Source organism: Dicentrarchus labrax, unplaced genomic scaffold (genome assembly GCF_905237075.1).
Source record: "Dicentrarchus labrax unplaced genomic scaffold, dlabrax2021, whole genome shotgun sequence".
NCBI classification, from domain to species: Eukaryota; Metazoa; Chordata; class Actinopteri; family Moronidae; genus Dicentrarchus; species Dicentrarchus labrax.
In genome coordinates, this window is record NW_026136714.1 from 13497518 (window position 1) to 13523901 (window position 26384).

At 37.4% G+C, this 26384-nt stretch overlaps 3 protein-coding genes across 4 annotated transcripts; 1 reads left to right on the forward strand and 2 right to left on the reverse strand.

Annotated features, from left to right (window-relative positions):
- Positions 1-2053: 2053 nt before the first annotated feature.
- LOC127376073 (gamma-glutamyl hydrolase) lies at positions 2054-7181 on the reverse strand. The gene is made up of 9 exons (XM_051422616.1): positions 6957-7181; positions 6727-6841; positions 6252-6302; positions 6041-6125; positions 5100-5238; positions 4626-4732; positions 3875-3968; positions 3647-3784; positions 2054-2332 (listed from the first exon to the last, which is right to left on the reverse strand). Exons 1-9 carry the CDS (start codon positions 7072-7074, stop codon positions 2214-2216), a joined length of 966 nt encoding a protein of 321 aa, XP_051278576.1. The 5' UTR covers positions 7075-7181; the 3' UTR covers positions 2054-2213.
- Positions 7182-11201: 4020 nt separating this feature from the next.
- Positions 11202-15618, reverse strand: nmrk1 (nicotinamide riboside kinase 1). Of its 2 annotated transcripts, XM_051422622.1 has the most exons (8): positions 15407-15617; positions 14166-14256; positions 14009-14057; positions 13454-13622; positions 13025-13096; positions 12767-12873; positions 12477-12560; positions 11202-11796 (listed from the first exon to the last, which is right to left on the reverse strand). In XM_051422622.1, the coding sequence occupies exons 1-8, from the start codon at positions 15433-15435 to the stop codon at positions 11786-11788; spliced, it is 612 nt and encodes a 203-aa protein (XP_051278582.1). In that variant the 5' UTR covers positions 15436-15617; the 3' UTR covers positions 11202-11785. The 2 variants fall into 2 exon arrangements, with proteins under 2 accessions (XP_051278582.1, XP_051278581.1); XM_051422621.1 differs by having other exon boundaries at positions 11202-12560; positions 15407-15618.
- Positions 15619-16233: 615 nt separating this feature from the next.
- On the forward strand, positions 16234-26338 carry ostf1 (osteoclast stimulating factor 1). Its single transcript, XM_051422620.1, has 10 exons — positions 16234-16390; positions 20523-20569; positions 21545-21595; positions 21925-21988; positions 22113-22166; positions 22359-22466; positions 22784-22833; positions 23246-23324; positions 23596-23694; positions 25201-26338. Exons 1-10 carry the CDS (start codon positions 16357-16359, stop codon positions 25257-25259), a joined length of 645 nt encoding a protein of 214 aa, XP_051278580.1. The 5' UTR covers positions 16234-16356; the 3' UTR covers positions 25260-26338.
- Positions 26339-26384: the final 46 nt, after the last annotated feature.

Consider the following 26384-nt stretch of genomic DNA (forward strand, 5'->3'; position numbering starts at 1 on the left):
GTGCGTAAGAGCCAATCGTCGGGGTCGCCTGGGTCGGCGTGTGTTGTGACGGCCTGGCGGTGTTTTCTAGCCATCATCTAACATTTAGTGCTGCTTATTACTAATTTGTGCTCTACAGGCTAATTAATTAAGGAGCACAATCAGTTCGAAGAGTTTAAAACCATTGGTCATGAGAACAAGTCCTCTGCCTGACAGGGCCTGATTACCCCCCTCCCCCCTGAGACCCTGAGGAGATAGTTCAAATGTATTAACTCCATCAATTTAAGCACTAAAAAATATTTGATTTCAGTACAAGTAACTGATTTATTGTTTATTGGAAAGGTAAATTAAGTTAATTGTAGTTAAAACTAATAAATATATTACACTCATATGCAGCATTTGTCCAAACTTATTTAAAATGTGTTACCACTTAAATTTAATTTACACTGTTCTTCCACTAAAGCAACTTATTACATTACCTGTCAAAAAAGTTGCAATGTGATTTAAAAAAATGTATTATCAATATATTGATTATCAAAATGGTAGCCAATTAATTTTGGGGCTTTGGGGGTTACATTTTGTAATGATATGAAGTCAACTTAAAGAAAATGGGTCAGTGGAACAAACTGGAATTATATCACCGATCAGCCGTAACATTCTGACCACTGACAGGTGAAGTGAATAACACTTATTATCTGGTTATCAGGGCTCCTGTCAGTGGGTGGGATATATTAGGCAGCAAGTGAACATTTTGTCTGCAAAGTTGATGCATTAGAAGCAGGAAAATTGGGCAGCATGAGGATCTGAGCAACTTTGACAAGGGCCAGATTGTGATGGCTAGAAGACTGGGTCAGAGCATCTCCAAAACTGCAGCTCTTGTGGGGTGTTCACGGTCTGCAGTGGTCAGTACCAAGGAAGGAAAAGAACCGGAGACATCATGAGTGTCCAAGGTTCACTGATGCATGTGGGGAGTGAAGGTTGGCCTGTGTGTTCCAATCCAACGAGCGAACTACTGTAGCTGAAACTGCTGAACAAGTTAATACTGGTTCTGATAAAAAGGTGCAAAACAAAACAACTGAGTTATTACCTCAACAGTTCATTTTTGAGTTGGATTTAAATCATGGGAATAAGTGAAAAAAATCATTAATTAATCAATAATGCAAATTATCATTAGTGTCAGTCCTTAAAGTGGCGATTATGAATTCATTTTTGGTCATTCGATGAAGCGATGATATATTTAGGTGCACCACAAGGCTAGTAAATAATAACTAAGTAATCAATAATCAACTTTCTATCATTTTGTGGAGCTTTCAACCATTCATTGTCTTCCTCAGTGGACAGAAGGATGGATTGCATTTATTTGTTGATGAAGACTGTGAGATGCAATTGAAAGTGTGTGTAGATGGTCTTACTACTGTTTCCAAGGTCAAAATTTCATGCTCTTTAAAATTAAATGTTGTAATTGTACTGTGGGCCCCTTTGCAAATGTCGCAGGCGTTCATATTTCAGTTCATATTGTGCTTTAGTGGGGCAAACACTAACAAATAAATTACCACACATTAATGGCCCCCATGATAAACCTGGAGGCTTTTGGACCCCTTGAGTATCTGGAGTTCCTGTTGGTCCTGATTTGACCAAAATTAAGTCTCTGGAAATAGAAATCACCTCCAAAAAATGGGCATTTGAACATATATTATTTCATATCAACTCCATGTGCTGATGAAGACCATGTGGTATGATTGCAAGCTCCAGAACAGCTACTAAATGGACCTTGTGGTGAGGTGGTTTGGTCACATCCTAGGTTTCTTTATTGGCCTACAGGGTAGTCAAATGTGAATATTATTCTAAAAAATAATCTGTAATCAGCCTATAAAGTATATCAAATGTTGGTTTTTAATTACAGAATGGAAACTTCCTTGAGGTTAAGTGCACAGAAAAAAAATATGGTGGGCATGACCCTTACTGTACAAAATGAACCCCCTAAAAACACACCCATACACTGCCTTTCCCTTAAAGATCCATCCAGATCTTCAACTACAAAGGCTTTAATCTCTAAAATGACAACAAAGTCAGGTTTTATATATGCAAATAAACACTTTAATAGCAATAAAAGCATGTACAATAGGTATTAGTAAAACATCAAGCGCTGGTGCAGAAACCTCTCCTCTCCTCTGAATCAGCACACAAGTGCTTGAAATCAAGCTTTTTTGTTCAGAGGCCCAGCTGGGAGACACTCAGAAGAAGTAGAGCTGTTCATATCCTGTGAAGTTCGCAGCGTAGACAGGCGTGTAGTTATAAATCAGTGACGAGGCCTCTTCCTCAGGATTGTCAAACTGATGTAAACTTCTCCTTCCTAAACAAAGCAGAAGTGAGATGCATGTGATTACAAGAGAGGACAATAGAATAGAACATAATAGATGGATTATCTCTATGGGGAAATTGGGTAGAACAGTATATAGATGTGTTAAATGTAACATTTGTGTTATTTTGAGTACAACTGGATTGAATTATAAAGTTATTTCACCAACAGCATCTTTTAATTGTTGGTCTGTTTTATAAACCTCATATGTTATTCATGTTAATCTCTTCTCTTTGTCTGTCGAAGCTGAATTAATTATCTCTTTGTGTCTCTGGGTGTTGAATTAAATTATAATTTAATATTAGTATATTGTGACATTTTGTTGTAAAACCTTGTGTTGTATAAAGAAATTTCCTTGATCCTTGATTGTAAATATTCTAGAAAATCAATTGAGAAACTCTTGAGAAATACAAAGTACTGCATCATAATGATGGAATAATAATGTAAGAATAATATATTTCCATAAAGCAGTCATGCTCTTTTATTTGCAACATGGTCCACAGTAGTCTAATACCACTAGACATACATATGTAAGGGATAGGCAGCTCGGCATAAATGGCAAACAAAACATCTCACCATATACATCATCAGCCTGTCACAATGCAGCTTTTGCTCTTTCTCTTTTTAAAACCTCAATGTGCATAACACAGACAAAGAGGCAATGTCTGTATGACATAACCAATAAAAACTAAAATAATTTCCATTTTCCAATTTCCTTTTATCATTATTTTGTTCAATAGACCAATACCTGGATTAACATAATAATGGGACTTTCCTTAACAGACTGTAATTTTCACACTCGCAATACTCCTAAATGTACACCCACGAATTAAGTTTTAGGTCATTTTAAATGTGTATTAGTCTATATTCAGTTAGCAGAGTCCATTTAATACTGTATAACATGTTATCCTAAATATCAACCCTGTGAGAAATGGCTCTTGTCAGTGCCAGGGTTGGTCAAAATGGATATAGTCTTCAGCCGATCAGTATAGATTGTGATATAGAAAACTTTATGGAAATTCAATAGAGAAACTTTTTATAAGTAAAACAAACAGCTGTGCATGAGTGTTTGTGTCTCTAATCCAGTGTATATAGTACCTGAAACATCACATTGGTACAAACCTCCTAAATCCAGTATTGACATAATCAGTCAGGCTCATTGACGAGCTACTGCCTGCAATAGTCTGATACAACCAGAGATAATCAGGGGAAAGCTGCCTCACAGTCTATATCTTCATATCCCACAACCATACTAAATACTTAATATATACTATCAGTAATTATTATTATTGATAATGTGTGTCCTACCTTCTTCAACAAAAAACTGAGCCAGCAGAGAAGATAACTGAACAGCATGAGCAGAGTGAGGAAAGTTCCGCTTTCTGTCCCACTGAAAACGGTTCACCTCTGGGTGCCACTGTGTTCCATAGAAGGGATATCTTTTACCTGGTAAAACAAATAAATATATATTGTTGTTATTACAACTCTGTTACAGAGCAATGATTAAATTAATAAAACAAAAAAAAAACTTGTTACCTTCAATGGTTGAGACAAAGTGGGCTCCGTTCTCAGCGACGTTTGTAGACAGGATGGAGAAGAAACTCTGCAGCTTCTCATTTTCCTGGAAGGTCTGTAACAACATTTATTTATTGGTAGTTTTTATTTAAGAATACCTTTAAATATTATTTTAATGCTCCATATTGTATATGTCATTCTATGTTTGTATGGTTATTTATCTATAAAAATGCATTCTTGTGCTTTCTTTTAATGCTGGTATCAATTAAGTTTATCTTTCTATCTATCTTAAAAGGTCCAGTGTGTCAGATTCTTTTATTTTATTATATTCCATTTCTGCCAGAATATCCTCCTAAATGTAAAAACACTGGACCTTTAAGGACAGATTAATGTGCTGGGCAGCTGCAAGACAAAAACATATTTCTGTACACTGTGTACAGACTTCCTGTTCTGAGATATTAAATAACCCTCGGTTTTTCTGTGTGGTAATATGATTAAACACAAATTAATTGACAAATATACAATATATACGATTCATATCAGCTGAGACTTAAATGATTAATTAATCAAATTAACATGAACTAACTGTACTTTATGTCTCATTGAGGTCTTGTTGAGTCAGAAGTTTCAGTCCTGTGTGACAGAAACCCTGGAAAATACATCTCTTGCTTGTCTCTGATCTTATTTCTCTGCACCATAACAAAACAAAACCCCTGAGGGGAAGCGAAACATACAGTACGATGATTATGGTCAGTAGAGGGATTTACTGTACCTTTACTGTAAGTCCATAGTGGTGAAAGTTGCCAGTCAGAGGTTCTTGGGTCAGAACTTTCATAAACTCGCTGGGGAAACCCTCAAACATCTTACTGGTGCTGGCCTCTAAAGAGAGACAAACAGCAGGGGGATTTAAATGAGTAAATAAATGTTCTATATATGTATATAGAATCACACACACACACACACACACACACACACACACACACACACGTATGTAAACATCCTAACTTAACCTAACTTTTATTTAATAAAAAATGATATTATTATTGATTTGTAACTTGTTTCTACTGACACCAAGTGGTACAATTCAGTACATGCTGTTTTCCAGAAAATGCTTCCAAACAATGAATTAGTCCACCTTATACCTATTTACCTATCTATATTTTCCCTTAATTCAAAATGTAAATTGAAGCTGTACTTGAACCTGAAAACAAAGAGGTTACACAACAATAATGCAGTAAGCTATAACCTGCGGTCAGGTTGAGGGGCAACGCTATGTTCTCAGCTGTGGTGTTTGTCAGCAGGTTTTCACCGGCCACCAGCACAGTCAGTTGCTGCATGCCCATGCATGTCCCCCAGATGGGGAAGAAGTCCCCTGCATCATTGGCCTGCAACACACATAGAGGCAGAAGTTTTACTTGTTTGTGTCGGAAACAATATCACAACACTGTGGCAACTCCTCTTAACAATATTAGGAGAAAAAAATCCATTAACAGTAAATGTCCTGCATTAAAATGTTCATGATGTTAAAAAATAAAATGCAAGTTAATATCAAATATATAAGTCTGCAGTGCAAAGCTGAATTAGTATTTTGATGTTGGAGCTAGTTAAACTATTACATGTCCGTTGGTTTAAACTTAAGTATGTTTTATGAGCTTATTGTTTGTTCTGACCATGAAAATCCAAGAATTCAAAGATAGCACAATAGTTAGTCACAAATTCACTCTGTTTTCTGTCCATTTAATAGCCTCAAAAGAAAATATAATAAACAGAAGAAGTAAAATAAGATACATAGACAGCTAGACATGCAGACAGACATTCAGATTGAAGGCCGAATTGCTCATATATATATATATAAGACTCAGATCTTTTTATGACAGTGTGAACAGCCATAAAACAAGTCACACATTTGTCAGCTTTTTTGCAATGTGACCTCATTGTGAACAGTCATATCAGATTTCTCGTGACTTTTACGTCACTTGATTGACACTCGTCATGTGGCCCCACTTCAGGACCGTGATCTGTTCACACTGGAATCTGATATGGGTCACATTAAAATAGTAATGTGAACAGCCAAACAAAACAAAAAAATCTGATCTGAGCAATAAATCAGCTTTGAGCGCAAAGGCTTGCAGTGGGAACGTAGTTTTACAGCCCCTTAGGGGAGAAACAAAGTTCTGCTGTACAAACCTTCAGAGCGAGTCTGTAAAAGATTTTGGCCACCCTGGCAAAGTCTGATGTCTCCAAATTTGCGGCTCCTCCGATGAGAAGCAGGCTAAACACACATCACAAAGTTAACACAGTGACAGTTGAGTGAGGACTGAGAAAAAAAATACAATTAGTGTATGTATTTAATTTATAAATGTAATCTGAATTGAACATTTATAATAATACAGCTCACCCATTTATCTGCCTGAAGATGTTTTCATATTCATCTGTAGTATGAGTCAGCCTGTGGAAGGTGAACAAAACAAAGAATGCTTCCTCACTGCATATTTTACATCGTTCAGACAGCACACAGGGGAAGACAAAGGATTCCATTTGACAGAAAAAGCTTCTTCTTTTTGCACAAAAGCAGCAAATATCAACTGTGATAAGTAAATAGCAAACAAAAGCACAGCGTCAAACTAATGTCACTTACAGTTCCAAACAGGCTACATTTAAGTAACATCATCCTTAAATAACTCTGTCTAAAGAAGTCCTGTAGATAGTTTTATTCTGCAGATTAAAGAAGTGGGTTAATTATCTTCTTATTATTGTTATATGTTAATAGGTAGGATTATCTCCCATTGCATGCTCACTAGAATAAACAGATCATATAAAAACTCCAGTCAATTGTATGATATGGTCTATCTTTAACTGTTGAATTAACCCACCTGATAGGCATCACTCTGCTGCCCCCAGACTCAATGTATTTCACATAGGAGGCAGGTATGTAGGTGCTCCCAAATGGTTTCATGATGTCATCTGAAACTATCTGAGTCAAAATACCTGCAGGACAAAAACATAGCTGTGAATACAGGGTTGGTTTTTTAAATGTTTGTATCACATAAATGTATCTTTATGTCTCTGTTTCAAGCCTGCAGTAGTTGTAAGTTTCACTTACCAATCACAGGTCTGTTGTTGAAAGTCTCCTGGTTGAGTTTAGACGGCATAGCTTTGCTGCAACAGAAGCAGCCGGCAAAAAACAAACACACAAATGCTGAAAATCCTGCCCTGGACATGTTGTCACCTCAGTTATTGAAGACAAGGCTTAATTGAGCATATAAAAAGGCATGAAGTTGTTAGAGAGTGCCAATTCTTGAAAAAAGCAGCAGCAGACTTATATATGTCGAACCGGAAGAGGATACAGTCAGTACAGGGAAGTGAGGAATGTCCAGATTTACATGTGATGATTCCTCTACTGCACATGCCGGTCGGGCAAGTTGACTGCTGAGGTAAACATAAATATTCTGCTGACAGCCCGGAGTTTTTGGTAAAATTCTTATCATTTGTGTGGTGGGAAACGATGCAGTTTCATGGGTCAGAGCAGGGTTTTGCAATAACGTTCACAGAATTTGAACGAGAGCATTTAAGAAAGCAGCTCTCAGATCACACGGCTCAAAGGAATCAAGGTGCAGTCAAACAGTTTCCGTCTGAAAATGAAAGTAGGTTTTCTATTTATAGGACTTGTAAGGTAGGAAGCTTATTGCAGAGGCGTGGACAGACTCTGAGAACTAAGGCCAAACATTCAAAAAGGGCACCAGTTTGTACAGGTTCTGCAGACCAAGACTCTCGAAACCTCCATGGTTATCACTCCAGTGGTTTCTGTTTTAAATAAATAAATAAATAAACCTTTCTCCAGTAATGCTGTGTAGACATTTTTTTAAAAATCTGGAGCAAAATGAAATCTCACTGATGCAATACTTACAAAAATAACACTGAAAGCACTGCAGTTACTGTAACAGGCAAAGTTTCTACACAGATTGGGTAATAGAGGGAGACAAATGTTGAAAGATAGTGAATGGACCTTGAGATAAGGTGCTGTCGAAGGTGTCTTATGGTGTTAGAGAGTAACATTAAGTGAAAAGAATTCATTTCATCCTGTATGTCGGTCAAGAAAACTAGTGAAAAACGCAAAACGTCCTGGAGACCATGTTTGGTTTGTCCCTTCTGGGCTACTGTAGAAACTGTGGTCCGACATGGCAGACTCTGTGGTAAAGACCCAGCTACCACTCAATTATACAATTAGAAATCAAGCAATAATACTTCTTTCATTCAAACCTCTCATACTTATATATATATTATATTATTTAATAATTATTCCAGGTTTTCCAGGAAATCTCATTTAAAATAATGGACAAAATGTTTAAAATGGATACATTTTCACCGTTTTTCATGCATTTTAAGCTCTCATTCATACTTTCAGCCAGAAACTCCATTCAAACTGCCAAATGTAGTGAAAGTTTTTAAGTGAAGTTTTTTTCTTTGAAAAGCTTTTAAATAATTTTTTAACCTCTTTCCACTTATACATTCACATATAAACTCCATTCAAACTTTAAAACATTCACAACACTTGGGACTCACATTAAATCAACTTTTTCATATCTTTCATACTTTTTACACAATCGTAGTTGAAGATTGATTTAATTTTCAGACCTTCAGAGAGTTTTGTATTGGTGCTTATGGGACACAATGTTCTGAGGAGGAACTGTAAAACCATCTTAAACATTTATCTTCAACTTGCTCTCATTCCCACAATTTTCACTCCACATAAGTAAATTATACATCCAAATGCAGGAATATTTGTGCCATTCACAAAACATGACTTCAGAAACAAACAGATTTACACATTTGGCACAAGAAGCCTCAAATAAAAAAACAGGAGACCAACCCACTGACTCCCATATTAACAGACAGCACACATTTCAGGAGGGAAGTATTAAACAGTTTTCTTACTTGCTCCTGCACTTACACGCTAAACACACAAATTTAACACGATGTGCTCAGCAGCATCTCCTATTTCTTAAACTGTTGCCATTCAGGCAATAGGAGTTACTGTCTTTGAGGAAGAAGCAGCCTGTGACATTAGACTGTACATTTTTCTCATTCTCTGAGCCAGGAGTTGAAATAGCAGTTATCATCACCATGGCAACCTTTGACTGACACACAAACACAGCTCATTGAGATTAGCTAATTAGTGCAGTCTAGACACAATTAGTCAGACACACACGCACACACACGCACACACACGCACACACACGCACACACACACACACTCAGACATCCTCATAATTTTTAATTTTTAAGTCTTATTTGCTCATTCATATGTTCAGATAGAAACTATATTCAAAGCTTAAAATGTTCCACATCTTTAATACATTATGTGGTTTATTCAACTTTTCAGTCCCATTCGTACTAATTAGATCCTTTCCCACTGCTCCAACTCTCCATACTCCTGCTGCTTCCTCTTCTTCAAACAACGGTGAGCCAGCTGTTGTATGCAGCCAGATTTAAAAGCAATGCTGTTGCTGTTTAGTTCCTGGCCATTATCAGTCAAGGTGGAGGTGTTGGTAGTAGAAAAAGGAGAAAGAGGAGAAAGGAAAAATACACAGAGGGAGATAAAGAAGATAGGGGCAGTTAAGTGTAAAGTTCAGTATGTCTCCTGACCTGGTTCCTTCATTTTTCTCCACATCCCTGTCTCGTACTGCAGATCTGGATATTTTGGTTTTGACTTCTGTACAAACATGGTGGTTCACATAGCAGCCTAGATGGAAGAGGAACCGCTCCCTCTGTAGATATAAAAGGCTCATTCTAAGGTAATGACAACAAAACAAATCTTATTTCTTATACACTACTGAACTCATATCTATGAATATTATATACCATTTCTGCCAAAAGATCCTCTTAAATGTTACACACTGGCCCTTTAACACCCTTTAAATAAAAACTAATTGAAAAAACAAACAGAATCAAAGGAAAAAAACAAAAACACTTCCAGCTGAAAGACTATTTCTAGCAGTGTTATAATCTCAAAAAGAACTTTTCTTTAAAATTTTCACAAAGAGTTGAATAGATAGACAATATATCAATAAACTGCTGGGAGTTTAGATCATAACATGAGTCGTAACCTCCTAAACTCTCAACTCTGCAGCATTACCTAGCCAAATAAGGTTAAGATATCAATATCTAGAACATGGGACAAAACATATTTTGTCACTTTACCAGATTTATTTGTCTGCATAGTCACAGATCACACTAGCAGCCATCCTCCACTCTGTGTTTGAAAATGTGTTTGTTTTTTTGTTGCATTATTAATATAGGGGCAAGAATTCAAAGCAATTCAGTTTAGCATTAGCTTTTCAACAAAGCTTCTTATATTCTACATCAACTTTCATACATTTTTAAAGGCAGCAGTGTCTTTCAGTATCAGCCTTTCAACATCTTGCATTCACCTTCTCATGTATTAATCTTTAGCCTACATTTGGGAAGAATTCTCCATTACATGGAGGAAGTTACAAACATCGGTCTGTCTGTACAGCTGGTGTCACGTACATTTGGTAGTAAAATGTTGCTGTATGGTCTGTTTATATTTCCAAGTTAAATCCAGGAGCATCAGTGCTTCCTTCTGAGGGCGCTGGTAGAGCACCAGTGCAAATAACTCAGGCGGAACAAAACCTTGTTCTTCCACACAACTGGTGGTAAAATCCTCCACACTGTACAACATTTGACCCCTTCATCTTTCTCTTCTTATCCAGATTTAGTCCTTAATTCATTAAATATACTGCAAGCATTTAAACCAAGGCTAGATTACCAACTGGGCAACTGCCTCATTTACAGAACCCCCAGGGGCCACAAGAGTCCCAGATTAATTGCATGTGATTTGGGTGTGACATCTCTTTTTATTTTATTAATGTATTTTTCTATTGCCTTTAATAGCAACAGCTGAAGAGTGACAGGAAAAGGGGGGGGGGATGAAACACAACAAAGGGCCACAGATCGAAGTTGGACGCTGCAGTAAGGACTCAGCCTTCAAATCAAATTTCTTCTCACACTCCCAAAAACATGCACTAGATTGGACACACAAAAATTTAAATTCTCATTGGCTTAATGACAATAAACAAAAAATGGTTGGTGTTAAAATGTGACTTTCTATTGTGAGTGTCTTTCTTCATCATTGGCTGATAATTAGTAAGCCGAACAGAAGAGTGGAGTAGTCTGTTTCCAGTGCATGAGAGTGAACCACCAGGTGGGGACAAATTACCACTAATGGTTCAGATATCGGTCAACTGTTGTGTTGCAGTTTAAGACAAAAAGAAGAGAGTAAAGTTCTTGATAAATCATGAAAAAAATAAAAATAAAAAACACAGAATGCAATGATCACTGTTTAATATTTGTAAGATTCAAGTCTTTTAAACTGATCTTTTACAATGATGTACACTTTATGTATTTGATTATCTAGAGTTATATATACACATCAAGTATACATGTATGTGTAGTGAGATAGAAAAAATGTCAGACATTTGGAACAAAATCCTACTTATATTATTAAAAACACTTTAAGACATCACATCAGTCGACTGCATGTCCTATATTCAACATCAACCTCATAAATTCAGAAACACTGTATACATTTTGGTTTCCCAGAGTGTATCCTAACTTTAAAATACTGTCAATTACTGTAATAGCAAATACATCAGGTTCACTGTGATCCTTGTAGATTCTTTCATGTCTCCAGCTGGACTATTTCAGATGCTACAGCATCCACAGTTTTTTTCGGCAATATTAACTATTGTATTATATGTTACATAGACATCAGAATATTCTTAAAGACTAAAGAAATTCTTGGTTTGGTCTTTTCAATCACACATTAGTCCAAAAAAATGAACTTTCCTGACAGCCATGGGAGCAGCAGCCCCCGTCTTCAAAGGGTAAACAAATAAAACTTGTGGCATTTCAGTCTTTCTCTGCAAACAAAGTGCATAAAATAAAATGAGAAGTTATTTTAAATAGTGCATTTATAGTATTTAGGTAAACTAACTTAAAGGTCTTGGAGACTTCCATAATCACATTAATATTCAGGCTCATTCACAAAGGATAAGGAAAACACAAATTTAGTAGAAAATTGTATAATTTGTCTTATGGCTCATATAATTTGTTGTTGATGTATTGTTTGCAAAGGTCTGGCTTCATGTCACATCTGCTCCACTGAAAGTACGTATGTAATAGGTCTGTCTCATAGGTAGGAGTAAAAAAAAAAAAACCTGAATTATGTCTTTCCTAAAACTCCTTTAAAACGATTATTATCTACAAGCTACAAGGCAACTTTATCCCAGTACAAAACTACATGATAGTTCTAGCAGGTTTTAAGTATGTAGTATGCTCACACTGAAAAATTTAACCATTAAAATGTCAACATGCATACTAAACAACATTTGTGAGTGTGCTGTGAATGAACACTATTGTCCCACAATGCAACGTGCAAGGCTAATCTAAGGACAACTCACAGCTGCAAACATCTACATAATTTGCTCCAGAAATATCTTATAAAACATAAAATGCAGTAAATCTTTAGAAAGTTTTTATGGCAGAAGATTTGAACACAAGAAACATTGTCTTAATCACATCCCAGCTTTAGGCAGCTTACCCCTGAGCCTTTCTATTTCCTGACAAACATCTTTACACACAGCAGCCAAAAGCTCTTCCTTTGGCTTCAGTCCATCCAGAAATACTATAAAAAAAACAGATGTTGAACGAATAAGCTTAATTTATTTTATTATTTTATACTTGTACATCTGTTACAGTGACAATAGATTTAGTTTATCATCATTTTTCAGGTCTCAACCACATTAATACCCCATCTGCTCCAATAAATCCCAGTATTTACCGCATCAGCGTCACATTCTAAACACATGGTATCTTTAACTGGACACTCACCAATTCCAGACACAATGCTCTCCATCTCCTGACGGTTCTTCAGGTACATTGGCCACACGTGTCCTTCAAAGTAGCCCGGAGGATCAGGAGGCGTGTACACCCTCGAACTGTCAATCAAAGACAGCCTCATAGGTAAAACATGAAGAAAAAAACTTTTTCTCTTGTTTTTTTAACTCAAACATGAAAAATGGAAATTAAATGGAGACTAAACCTATTAAAAAGTAAAAAAGAAAAGAGATAAAAGATCAAATCTGACACCTTCGTCTCCTCTTGCAGACATCGTAAGGTATTTGAATGAAGTATCTTTTGTCAAATAGCTCATTCAGAGGCCTGGAAAAGTAAAACACAACATAGAGTTAAAGCATCTGTTATCATTAGGAGACACATTTTCACATCATTAAATAAATCCTGGGTAACACTTATGGTCAGAGATAAACCACAACTGAGTGGTTACTTCGCAAAAACAATAACAATTTAAGTTGAAATCTCTATTTAGTCATTATCCATTTATTTAAGGAAACCGTATTTTCCATATATGTTGAATTGTATGCTTTCCAGTAGACAAACTTCACATTTCTGCATATTTAGCCTAATTAATTACCAGTAATTAACTATTTAATTATAGATCCGTAAAATAAAATGTTGAAATGATAACACAGTAACTTCACTAAACCCTCCCTCGTGTACCTGTAGTTGAAAATGAGGAAGCCTTCCACTATCAGCACAAACACCTCACGATCGGCTGAGGGTGTTGTGCGCTCTGGGCCCAGGCCCCGCTGCCTCAGGAACGTCTCAGGATCTCTTCGCCATGAGTCAACATCGCTCATCATCGTATCCATGTGGAGAGCATCAAGTACTTAAACAGAACACAATCAGAAAAGTACAAGTCTGATAACTGATTAACCATTTAAGTAATTTATCTTTGTTTTGGCCTAATAGAAGTCAGTATTAAATATATTGGGAATAATTATTTATCCACCATCTGCACAAAACTCCAATAATTCCCAGAAAAAACACCAAGGACATGACCTCTGTGTTCTTAACGGTGGCTACTCCCTTACACTCATCCATCCATACATAAATCTATCCACCATTTTCAGATGGATGGACTACAGCTGCAGTGAAAATGTCTTCACATGACATGATGTGATCAAATTGTGTAACTGCAACACAGTAAAGTGGGTCCAAATACTCACAGTATATTTCCAACATCAGTGTTTAGAAAGGATTTATTCTCCTTACTGTCATATTGCTTAAACCCATTGCTGTCCTCTGGAACCGCCGAATCATCCTGAAGAAGAAAATCATCCGCCGTGATCACTCAAGCTCTCAGATTTCCTGCATGACTTCAAAAGTGTAAAAAGCAGTGATAATATTTAAAGGATCTCTCACACTCTACCTTAAAATATGAATCCTGTGCAATGATGCAGCTGTTGGGTATCTGCTGGTGTAGACTTCTAGAAAGAGTAGATTTCCCTCCATTGGTCATCCTGAAAGAAAACATATCGCTACCTTTTGTATATTTTAGAGCTGCACCACTTAAACAGCTAGTGGTATAGATGTGTACTCCAGGGCATGTCAGCACCAGAGCCTGACTGAGAAATTAGCCAATATAGTTTGATTTTTCAAATTTAAAATGTCACACTCAAGTACATATTTTGGCTAAAATTGTTTAAAAGACAAATGTAATGGTTTTTAATTAAAAATATGTTATGAAATATGAAAATAAATATGAAATATCACTTAATATATTGTTAGCAATTTTTCAAACTCTCGTTTCAGCCTCAGTCAGGATGTGGTCGGTACACATCTGTGTGGTCTGAAGTGCAACACACTTGAAACTAGAACAGACAGTGAGTTAATATTTGAACACCAGTCACATTAGAAAATATTTAAAAAGGAAGTGCGTAATTCCTGCACACAGACTGTTATCAGTAAATTAATAGACCTTTGTCAGGCATCCTGATTTCATCTTTCTACGCACCTGTCTGCAGAATGTGCATTAACAACACTTTATTTGACATTAGTATATAGAAAATCTATGTCACTTATATCGAATGCACTTACTGTACAATCTATGAGTGCAAAGATAACAATAATTTCAGGCATTTAAGCATATCTATTTTCTTTAGGTCATCCTAACTGACACTTAGTTTCCCCTTCAACATGTCTGCACGGTGAATTAATGTCAGAAATAACAAAAAGCTCTTAGCACTGCTACAGAGGGGCATTATCTCTTTTCTCTGTAAAGCAACCATCTCTTATCAGACTTAGCTGCCACATGGTTGTCACATGCTGTATTGATCTGATGGTGCCCCTGCTGCTCCCACTCAATGTATGTTAGCCAATATTAACAGCCAGTACTATTAATTCATGTACTGGTGTCTTTCTGTAACCTGCTGTCTTCTCACTTACACAATAAAACACCAAGTGACACGTTGAATAAAGGCTCAACTAAAAGTAACCTGTGTTTGCACTTTGTATCTCTTGTTGCATGTAAAGCGTTAAGCATGCAAAATGCTGTCTGAGGTCCAACAGCCTATCTGGATGCAAAATCACTGAAAGAGAACAATAACAGGCATGTTTTGTGGGGGAGGTCAAGACATCAACACATTAATGTTTACAATCCTTTGGACTTACCCGCCAACTCCTACAACTAGTGTCTTCATTTCAGCTTGTTGGGGCAGCTCACTGCAAAGTCTTTGAGATATAAAACTGGCAATATTGCATTAACAGCAGTATATTTGCAGTAGTTACTACACAGAAATGTTAGTAAAGTGCTGCAGCCATTGCTGCAACAACTGTGCTATGTGGCTCCGAGGCTCCCTCACTCTTTTCCGCTATTGGACGTGATTCGCTGTTGGAGCTTCTGCGTCATTCACGACCCAGCTCATTGAGAAAAAACAGAATATATTGTACAGTAAATTCAGTACAGCGTTACAGCTATACCCGATTAAAAACAAAGCACAACATTAAATTATACAGCAACTGAATGAACAAATACCATAAAATTAAAATACATTGCACGTAAAGTTCAGGTTTTACATACAAAACATCATCGAAACATAGAAAAAAAAATCTATGCAAAGTAAGTTATGTTTAAAATTATAATAGTAAAAGAACAACTTTTTTAAATCGTAACTAATAAAAACAAATTGTGTAACTTAAACTAACTTAAAGTTGACTTTAAATAAACGACAGTAAAATTGAATAAAATAAATAAAATACTGAGTTTACATAGGTATGGGTAAGCTAAAAATATGTTTAAAAAATGTTATAAATAAATATATAGAAAAAATAAATAGCAAAATAAAGTAACTTATAAAATGAAATGAAAAATAAAAGTAAAATAATAAAGTTTTTTTTAGGTTAAGTTAAATATCTATCTATCTATCTATCTATCTATCTATCTATCTATCTATCTATAAAAAGCTTGCGCATGCGCAGCCGAACTTTTCCGCGTCCCCTGTAGTTCTGCTGCACTTCCTCATTGTCAGTGATAGCAAAGTGCTCTACACTGTAGCGACGTCTCTGACTGAGCTCACACACAGCGTGTTTCGTTTTATTTGTTTTATCTGTGAGCCTCGCAAATGTCGAAGCCTCCTCCGAAGCCGGCCAAGCCAGGTAAGACCGACGCTATGAAGGTTATAAAAGTTGAAATTTAGCCCAAAAACTTCAGCTCTGTGTCTCTCGCGAGGACAACACACCTTGTAGGCGATGTAAGCTCCAATGGGCGGGCGGTGTGCACTTAAATCGGCGGATTTCTGTCGTTTGTCTGTGAAACATTCATCACCAAGTGGAAATAAAGCTCATAAAATCTGATTAATAACAACACCTGTTATTAATGACCGGACCCAAACTGCAGTGCGGTTGGTAAAAGTGCCTCCGTGCCTTCACTGCTGATTGACAGGGCGATGCAGCTCTCAGCAGCAGGCCTCTGTGACTTCCCTATTTCCATCACTCATGCAAGGAGAGTACTGTCATACAGTGGTTTTAGGTCATAGATTGAGAGTTAATGATGAGTCTACACGGTCTTATTTCCTGCAAGCTCAGTCTGTGCTGCTATTTTAAGTTACTCCATCCCAGAGAAAGGGGAAATGTGTTTATTACTCACAAATAAATCTTACAGCACATCAGGTTTTTTGTGCATGTCATGGTTTTTTTTCAAAATGTGAATAGATAACATTTACCTCCTCTCCTGTAGATTGGGTCTGTGCAGCAGGTGTTCATGTGTGAGAAGCCACAACAAAAAAACATATATAACAATATTAGTAGTAAAACAATAAGTCTACAGTTTATAAGGTAATCAGTTTGCAAAATAAATACACACATACATCTTTACATCTCCCTCCCAAGGACTTGCAACACTGCAGAATGCTTCCTTAAAATGTTTTAAAGCTATTCTGTCCTCATAGCGTAGTATTTGTTCTAATGTAATTAAACAGAGATTTTTAAGGGCGCGTTCTACAGTGTTGTGAGTCCCTGGGAAGCATTTTATTAGGTTTATTAGTACACCTTTTTAAACTTAATGCACTAATACGACAACCCTGCAATTAATTAAAAACTTCACAAAGGATATAATGTTCATGTTTGTGTTGAAACTGTTTTATAGCTGCGTTAATTCGACTTTATGGTGATTTTGGAGGCCGTAGTTCGTTGTCAGTGTCAAGCCTCTAAAATCACCATGAAGTTAAGTGAACATCATAAACTTCATGAAGGTAGGATTTATTGCAGGGATGTTGTATTAGACTGCATGAGTCTTAGCTAGGTGAACCTAATAATGTATTTTTAGGTCACATCTTGCATATGTGGGGAGCAAAAAGAACCATCTTCACATCTTAAGTAAAAGCTGTTAGCACATGGTGTCAGACAGTAACTGTCTATTTAAAAAAATGCTTTGAAATCACTCAGGGGATGAACACAACCACAGCAGACGTGTTTATTGTGGTTTGTTTGCTGTTTATGTATAAAAGCATATGCATTTGGCTCTGGTATTCCTGGGGTGCCAAACATTTACAGTACAAACATACAATAAGAAAATACAAACAACTTAAAATATATAAGTACTAAGGCAAATGAACGAATGACTGAAGACAAGCGATAACAGATAACAATGCAGTTAACATAAAAATAGAAGAAAAGCAAGGCCAGCAAACATGTAAGGGTATGTTCTTACATTTATATGCTTTATGCTTTCAACAGTAGATGTGATATATATGTGGTATTGACCTATTATATGACAGTAAATTTATGGAAATTCATTCTTGGAGCTGGGAGCGTTGAGCGTAATCTGACCTGATGTGCTACAACTGTACACACAGAAGCCATATATATATATTTATCTTCCATCATCAAGAGGTAGTCACGTTTCGCCTGCTAGAACAAAACTCGATCTATGGCGCGTCATTCATATCATTCATACTCTTCATGGTTATTCATGACTCAGCTCCATGACACCTCACCTGGCCGTGACAGCAGGTGAGATCGTCTGTTTGTGCAGATGGCTGGTTGGTGTGCCTGTGGGCGAGCCGTCCCTCTTACTGGACACAGTCCGTGCCTCATATTGTCACGACTGATCTATGCAGTAATTCACGTGGAGACACACAAGTGTGAGAATGAAAGTCAAGAACTTCCCAGGACTCAATTGAAGACTCAACCTCGCTTGTTTTAAGGTTTTGGTCCGTCTAAAATAATTTTGAATGAATCTGTTCCTGCTGCAGGACTGCTGATCTCTAACTGTCCCTCTGATGGACGTTTTGACGTAGAATTTCAAGGCAAATATAAATTTTTTTTAGTGGGTGCTTGAAGAGATGTTTAACATTACACACACGCTGTGATAACTTTTTTTTTTATTGGTGCATGGCCACGTAGACCCTGATCAACCTTCTCATATTAAACAGGACCAGGCCTGTGAGGTTTTTTTTCCTTTACAAGAGGAATATGTCTAATCAGGACTTTAGAAGGCAACACTAGAGAGCAGTGTGTTTTCTCTAGTTTAAAACATTATATTTTCTGCACTAATGACTTCTGGTGTCATATTCTGGGACACTTGGATGGTTTTTGGGTTGGGCTTCGAAGAGGAATGGGAAAGCGAGCAGGGGCCATTTGCTTTCGCAATTAAAAATAACACAGCTGGAAATCATCACAAACCCAAAAGCAAATAAAATATACTGACAATGTTTTGCCCACACTGAGCTTCAGATTTTAGCTAGAATAAATCTTTTTACGTGCCTGAGGCTTTAAAATGCAGAGAGAACATGGACTAGTCAGCACAGGCTTTTGTGTGTTTTAAGCAACATGACCGGGCCTGCAGAGTAGACATGCTTTACTTGAACAGAGTTGCACTTGTGCAGCAGCTCAGCCCCTCTCATTCTGAGACACTGAGACAGTGTGTTAGCTAAATAGAAACCCTGAGTAACGGCAGAGGGGAGTTTCAAAAACCGTCTGACATATAGGCCTGTTAGCTAAAGCTAAAGGACATCCAGAACATATTACCAGTAAATTTACCAGTGTGACATAAGCACATCATGTCATGAGTCAACACGATTTGTTGTTTGTCTGTTTATTGTTTAACAGGAGAAATACACACAAACATTGGTACATTGGAAGAAGTAATGCAACAGATGGAGCAATAACAATCTTAACCTTGACAAAGTTATCAGGTACTGCACAAGTGAAAGCAATAACATTAAAAACAACCACGTAAAAGTGAAAATATCAGATAATGCATGTAGGTGAAGCAGCTTTTTATTCCCTGGTTAGACGTTCAATCAAACAAACGGATAAAACAGGTGAAAACCTGTTTGCAACTGTATGTAATGTTTGTGTAATGTGTTGGTGTTTTAAAGCATATTATTGACATATTCAATAGGGGCGTGTACAACAAGACAAATCCTTGGAATGGAAGTCAGTAGAGTGAAGCAATGTTTTTATCTACAAAGGATTACGTCACATTTGCAGTAGTGCTGAAGGAGGTTGGAGTCTGGTTAATTAAAACAAAAGCTGGTACTTCAGTGTGTTTATCTATGTAATAAATGTACAGCACATACTGTACATTATTTCAGGGATTGTTTAGTCCCAGAAATTAATAGTTGGTAGTAATATTAAATATGTAAATGTAAAATGCGTCACTGTTTCTTTTAGGTCTTTTTGTGGGTCTCTGTGAACTAGTTCAGCTGTCAGCTAAGGCCGCAACCACTCTGGTAGCATTCCAGCAGCAGAGCTAATGCCAGGCTCGACAGTGAGCCATCAAAGGCCCAGAGGACAGTTACCTCAGGGCTGCACACACAAAGACCAGCTATGCGTTTCTGTCCCTGCACTGCATGTACAAATGTGTATTGTTGTTGGCTGTAGCAGAGTTGTTTAAGTGAATGCAGGCAGTGAAAAGCAGACATCAGGAGCTGTGTGTCCTAACTCGTAGTAGTTATATTTTTAGTTTGAAAACAGGTTGCATTGCTCAGACAGGGCTACAAGCAATTGGCTCTTAAGGTGATAGATGATGTTACTGATTTATTGCTCTAATATGAGAGTAATTTACCGCATTAAAGCCACATTTAGCACTGACGTGCAGGCTCATGGTAGTGATTATGGCATCAAGTGGCAGCATGTGTGGTTTCACTTCCCTGTTTCTGTGTGTACTCTCAGGTACAATGTGCTCTGTTCACCACTCTTTTTCATACAGGGATGAGATTAACTTTCCACAAATAACCTACAAATACTCATCTAACATGCAGTCTGTGTGTTTTCTCTTTCCTAGGCCAAGTCAAAGTGTTCAGAGCATTGTTCAACTTTGACCCCAGAACGGTATGAGCTTTTTGTTGGTTAAAATAGATTGTTTTTCTAATATTTGATGATTGATGAAGACCATTTTTTGAGTCCTATTAAAAAATAATGTCGGTAATCTGTGTGTTTGGCATACCTCTTCAATGGATTTCAATGTATGAAACAACTGTGGACTCTCATATGCAAGCATTTCAATTTTGGTCAATATACCAGATGAACCGGTATACCAGTTTTATCCTGGATATCTTAGATATAGCTTATCTTTTTTTTATCTTTTTATCTTAGTTGCAGTTTGCACAGTAACAATTGTTTACATTCTGACACCATATAGTAATCAAAGCCTTAACTATATACACAATGACATAAAATGGTTAATATATTCTATATACTCATACTCACTCATGCAAAATTAAATAAATACTGTGATATGCCATGAAACTGCCAGAATACTGTGTTACAAATTTATCCTCATGTCAGTTGCATTGGCTATGTAGACTTCAAGGCACAAAATGCTAAAATCTACAGGCCCTTGAGTTTTCTGATTAGTTAAATCACATATTTTCATACGGACCTTCAGTGGCACAAAATTCAAATATGGCTAAAATAATATAGTGAAAAGGCGAAATTGGACATGCAGACTGTACTTAAGAGTGACTTAAAGATGATTTTTAACACAAATCTGAAGAACTTCTTACAAATAGAACAACTTAAACCTGTCATAAAACATCTCTTTACTGTGTATATATTAATTGCACAAACCAGTGACAAGTATAAGACATATGCTGCTACATGGGAAAAATGGATGAGATCATCTGATAGTAGTAATGATAGTTTCCATTGGTGGTCGACAGGGCAAAGAAAAGGGGAAGAAAGGGGGTGAAATGTAACACAGAAGTCAGGGTTGAGGTCAGATTACTGTGAATGCATGAAACTTCCTGAGCCACTCTGACTGATTAGCCTGTTGTAACATTGTCTGGTTTTATTTTTTTTTTTCAGCCAGACGAGCTGTACTTTGAAGAAGGAGACTTCTTGTACATCTCTGACACAGTAAGTAAAACCTTGGAGAGATTTAGCAGCCATCTCGCTCTTCAAGTCCTCATGTCCCATTCGTGTGAATCTGAATTTGACTTCTCCTTCCTCTTTCTTTGGAATCATAGTTTTGCCTTTTTTGCATTTTGTGTCGCCCTTTTGTGGTAATTTTTCCCCCCCTTTTTCCACCTTTAGTCATAATTCCCTCCCTTTCATTTACACTTCCCTCTCTCTTCATTTCACAACTATTTTCCCTGCATTGAATTTGTGTTTGTTTTGTCCGGTTTGTCTCTACTCATTTGATTCTGTGAAACAAACACAGATTTCTGCTTTACTGTTATCCCCAGAGTGACACTAATTGGTGGAAGGGGACATGCAGAGGAAGAACAGGACTAATTCCAAGTAACTATGGTGAGTAGACGATATAGGCGGAATAACTTTGAATTTCAACATGTGCATGTGGTGCCCGACATTACTTAATACAGACATTTGTAATTGTGAATAATGCACTAATGATGATGTCGGTGTGTTTCAGTGGCTGAGCAGGCAGAGTCTATTGACAATCCAATGCACGAAGCAGCCAAACGAGGTGCAACAAATATATACATATTGAATTATTCATTCATTCATTCATTCATTCATTCATTCATTCATGTGTTTGTGCCAGGTCTGTACTGTGCAGACAACTGTCTGTTTCTGGAGACAGTAAAGGCAACCTTGACCTTTTTAACATGTTTTGGTTCTGCTGAAGAGCTGTTACACTATTTGTGTCTATAAACAGGCAATCTGAGCTGGCTGAGGGAATGTGTGGAGAATAAGGTTGGAATCAACGGGCTGGATAAGGCTGGAAACACTGCCCTCTACTGGGGATGCCACGGAGGGCATAAAGGTAACACAAATTGTGGTGAAAAAAGACAAAAATGGCAGCTTCTTTTAACAAACACAATGAATTTTGAGACTGGCATCAGTGCTGTTTGGATTTATCAAACGTTTGTACTCTGTTGAGGCTGTGGCTGAAATGAATTTCCTAAAGCTTAGGACATGATATATTACATGAGAAGCGAAGTACACAAAAACAAGAACTTGTTCTATGAACCTGTTCCAGTGTTTCTCTGTTGTTGTTCCTGTATGATGTTACATGTCATTAAATCTTAAATCCCAATCCATCACTCAAAGTTCTCTCTTTCTTTTTTTCTTCTGGATCAGATGTGGTGGAGTTGTTGCTAAGCCAGCCCAATGTGGAGGTCAACCAGCAGGTGAGATGGGTTTTTTTTATAGTTGTGGTTTGGGTCACAACTTGGGGTGTGATCACACACTATTTCCCCACTTAGATCGTCATTGGCAAAAGATTTACAACATTAAACAATGGAAGTTAAAAAAAACCAAAAACATTGTTGATGGCATTATTTGCCAAGCCATTTTGAGTTTTGTATGTTTATTTTTCTAATTTGTTGTGCTTCTTGTAGTCTCAGGATACTGCATGCTGTATATTTTGTGTGTGTGTGTGTGTGTGTGTGTGTGTGTGTGTGTGTGTGTGTGTGTGTGTGTGTGTGTGTGTGTGTGTGTGTGTGTGTGTGTGTGTGTGTGTGTGTGTGTGTGTGTGTATATATATACACGCTTAATGCTCCTCAGGGTGTTTGTCAGTGATGATGATGTTTTGTGTTTCAGAATAAACTCGGGGACACTCCTCTGCATGCTGCTGCCTGGAAGGGTTATTCTGACATTGTGGAGATGTTGCTGAGCAAGAGTGAGTATCTACCCACATCTCTTATTTGGTTTCATAAAAATAAACTGGCAGCTGGTCATCTTTATTTGGATGGATATCACAACAGAGCAATAAAAACACAGAGAGAAATCTCCAGAAAGATTTGATTTAAGATTTAAGAATGTGTGATCCAGATTTAGGGAACCATAGCCAGTACAACCATAGCCAGTACATAATTTTATATTTGTGTCAGTTTCTGTGTCTTTCTGTGTGTATTTTCCTGTTTTTTTTAGTGTGAGTTTGTTTGTTTCAGATCCCAGGACAGACATCCGGAACAATGAGAATAAGCTGGCTCTGGATATGGCCACCAACGCCCAGTGTGCTTCACTTCTCAAAAGGAAGCAGGGAAGCAGTAAGTACAGCTGCCTCTAGGGGGCACTCACACATACAGTATCACCAGGACAGACCACACACTCATACAGGAAACAGAATAATATGCTTTTTTTTTTTTTTTTTAACTTAGCTCTCCACTGGGGTTGGCTGGCAGTAGAAGGGGATTGTCCAGCAACAGGCTTAGACAGTCCAGCTTGAGATCAGCACCAGAGCCTGAAACAAAAGTCACTCAATAGAACAGTACAACAGAGCGGTAACCAGTACATAAGTACTGCATGTTATGCTCTCTATTGCTTATTTTCAGAAGCTTCAACCAGTGAAGCCTTAACAGAAACCTTTAGCAACAGTACAGGCTGTAGGATCCAGTAAGCTTGAAGGACATGTTTTCATTAGTGTAAAATCACCTCAATAAAGGAATTACTGTGTTTTTGTTACCTTAGAATTAACTGCCATGTTTCTTCAGTAGCCCAGAAGGGACAAACGAAACACTGGCTCTAGATAGAGGTAGCGTTAATGTTTTTCACTATTTCGCTGCCGCTATAGTTTCTCCTTCGCGCTTGGAAGGGGGGGGTGAAGCGAGGGAGTTGTGATCTTTAACTACACTGCTAGATGTCTCTAAATCCTACACACTGGACCTTTTAAAACTGTACTTAGCCTCTGCACAGAGCTGCAGACAAAAATAATATGTACATGAGTAAATATACAGAGCACTATTCAGTAAAGATTATTACATTTCTTTCCTGTGAATGCCACCTAAGACGAGCCATAATTTATAATCCTGTGTAAAAAGGGTCACGTTAATTATCAGCCAGAGCTTAATGAACAACTACTTATTACCACAGCTCGGTTTGCTGTAGACAACAAGGTGCCCATTCATATGACACATTGTCTTATGTATGCCCGGGCGGCTGTGGCTCAGAGGTGGAACAACCTTCCATTAATTGGAAGGTTGTTGGTTAGATCCCCGGCTCCTGTCGAAGTATCTTTGAGCGAGATACTGAACCCCAAATTGCTCCTGATGCTGATCGGTGTGTGAATGTGAATGAGTTAGTTTCTGTTCGATGGACTCTGCGATCACTATGTGAATGTGTGTGAAAGGGTGAATGTGGCATGTAGTGTAAAAGCGCTTTGAGTGGTTGGAAGACTAGAAAGTCGCTATACAAATACAGGTTCATTTACCAATTATTCCTGTGTCTGTGTGTAAATGGCATGAAGTAGTGTTTTTGGTGGTCCGCCATGTGTTGGCAACACAGGTCCTCATTGGGGCATGAGGGGGAAGAGATGGGGAGACAATTACACTGAAGGTTCATTTACTTTACTGTCTATTATTTTTAGTCCTTGAATTAACTTGCAGTACTTCGCCACACAGCTGCTTTGCTGCAGTGTGGTCATTACATCCAGAATGGTTCATTCACATAATGAGTGAGACTCTAATACGGGGGTAGCTATTGCAATCTGTCTAACATTCGACTTGAATAAATAATAAATATAATCAGTCATTAACTGTGCATTTGTCTTGTTTCAGACATCACCCGCACACACAGCAACGCTGAAGAGTATTTGGACGACGAGGACTCGGACTGAGCCGACCCTGTTGAAACATTGTCACTGTCTTCCATTGGGTTTGGGGGGGTTGTAAAGCTCAGAGAGATTTATTACCGACCTAAAATGGATTTGCTGCTCTGTTTTCAACTGTAACTCCATTTTAGTTCTATTACTTTGTGCAAACACCTCAGTTCTCAGTCCCCTGCGTAACGTTTGTGTAAATCTCAAAGCATTGAATTACTGCATTTTTTACAGTTTGCCTGCTTTGCCAAGGGCATTTCCACATGTAGTGAATTTGTCTTGGAGCACCCGTTGCAGCACACTGTAGACTGAGGGGGCAGAATATATGTAGTGGTGGAAAACGGACCAAAACTCTAAGAAACACATTCCAAACATACAGATTATGTTCAACCCATTTACACTGCGCATTAAAGTGCCAGTGCAGATTAAAAGATTGATCTGGTCTGTGTCTAGTGAAGTTTTAATGCTCCATTTAAATTACTGAACTACAAAATCACCCCCAAAAATGAATTGGAAACACATCATCTCTTGCAGCTAGAAACTCTGTCACAACTAGGCACAATTTAGATCTGCTTATGTACCCTTTAAATAGGGTGTACTGAGGGGCCCAATGAGACGTTTTCCTGTGTTAGCTGCTGGTCACATTAAGAGTGTCAGTAAATTGACTTAATATAAGAAAGATAACTGTCTTGTATGTAAGTAATCTTCCTCCCCCTCCATCATAATGTCATGAACCTCGCCTGTTACTCTCTATACTGCGTGTGTTAAAACATTTCCACTGCGGTTAAAGACCTTCTATCAGTCCACTGTAACTAAGACATATCTTCCCTGTGTAAAACTTTAAATCACTCTTTGATCTATCAATCTTTTGATGGTTTGATATCCATCCTGGGAGCAAATTTCTGGTTTTACTTCTGCTTTCCAACAAATTCTATTAAAGTGCCTTAAAAATGTTTAGAATAGCAAGTGTGTCTTTGGTTATGTGTCAATGTGAAAATGTTTTTCTCTTCTGAGGTTTTGAGTTTCTTAAGATGATTTTGTTCTAGATTTCTATCGGCTCTGTTCTCAGTCTGCAATAAAAGATTTTTAACTTAAAATGTCACACTGAGTAGACATTTTGTTTGAAAGCTGACAATAAAAATC

What these genes read in the sequence shown, in the direction of transcription:
- LOC127376073 (XM_051422616.1), bottom strand. Translation starts at nt 7,074, where the DNA reads ATGTCCAGGGCAGGATTTTCAGCATTTGTGTGTTTGTTTTTTGCCGGC. An exon ending in AGCAGAGTGATGCCTATCAG is followed by an intron (nt 6,303 to 6,726) that starts GTGGGTTAATTC and finishes CACCTTCCACAG; the next exon opens with GCTGACTCATACTACAGATG. An exon ending in GCCCCTCAACCTGACCGCAG is followed by an intron (nt 4,733 to 5,099) that starts GTTATAGCTTAC and finishes GTCTCTCTTTAG; the next exon opens with AGGCCAGCACCAGTAAGATG.
- nmrk1 (XM_051422621.1), bottom strand. Translation starts at nt 15,435, where the DNA reads ATGAAGACACTAGTTGTAGGAGTTGGCGG. An exon ending in TTCCTCATTTTCAACTACAG is followed by an intron (nt 13,097 to 13,453) that starts GTACACGAGGGA and finishes TTACTTTTCCAG; the next exon opens with GCCTCTGAATGAGCTATTTG. An exon ending in GTCTGCAAGAGGAGACGAAG is followed by an intron (nt 12,874 to 13,024) that starts GTGTCAGATTTG and finishes TTTGATTGACAG; the next exon opens with TTCGAGGGTGTACACGCCTC.
- ostf1 (XM_051422620.1), top strand. Translation starts at nt 16,357, where the DNA reads ATGTCGAAGCCTCCTCCGAAGCCGGCCAAGCCAG. An exon ending in ATGCCACGGAGGGCATAAAG is followed by an intron (nt 22,467 to 22,783) that starts GTAACACAAATT and finishes CTTCTGGATCAG; the next exon opens with ATGTGGTGGAGTTGTTGCTA. An exon ending in GGAGATGTTGCTGAGCAAGA is followed by an intron (nt 23,325 to 23,595) that starts GTGAGTATCTAC and finishes TGTTTGTTTCAG; the next exon opens with ATCCCAGGACAGACATCCGG.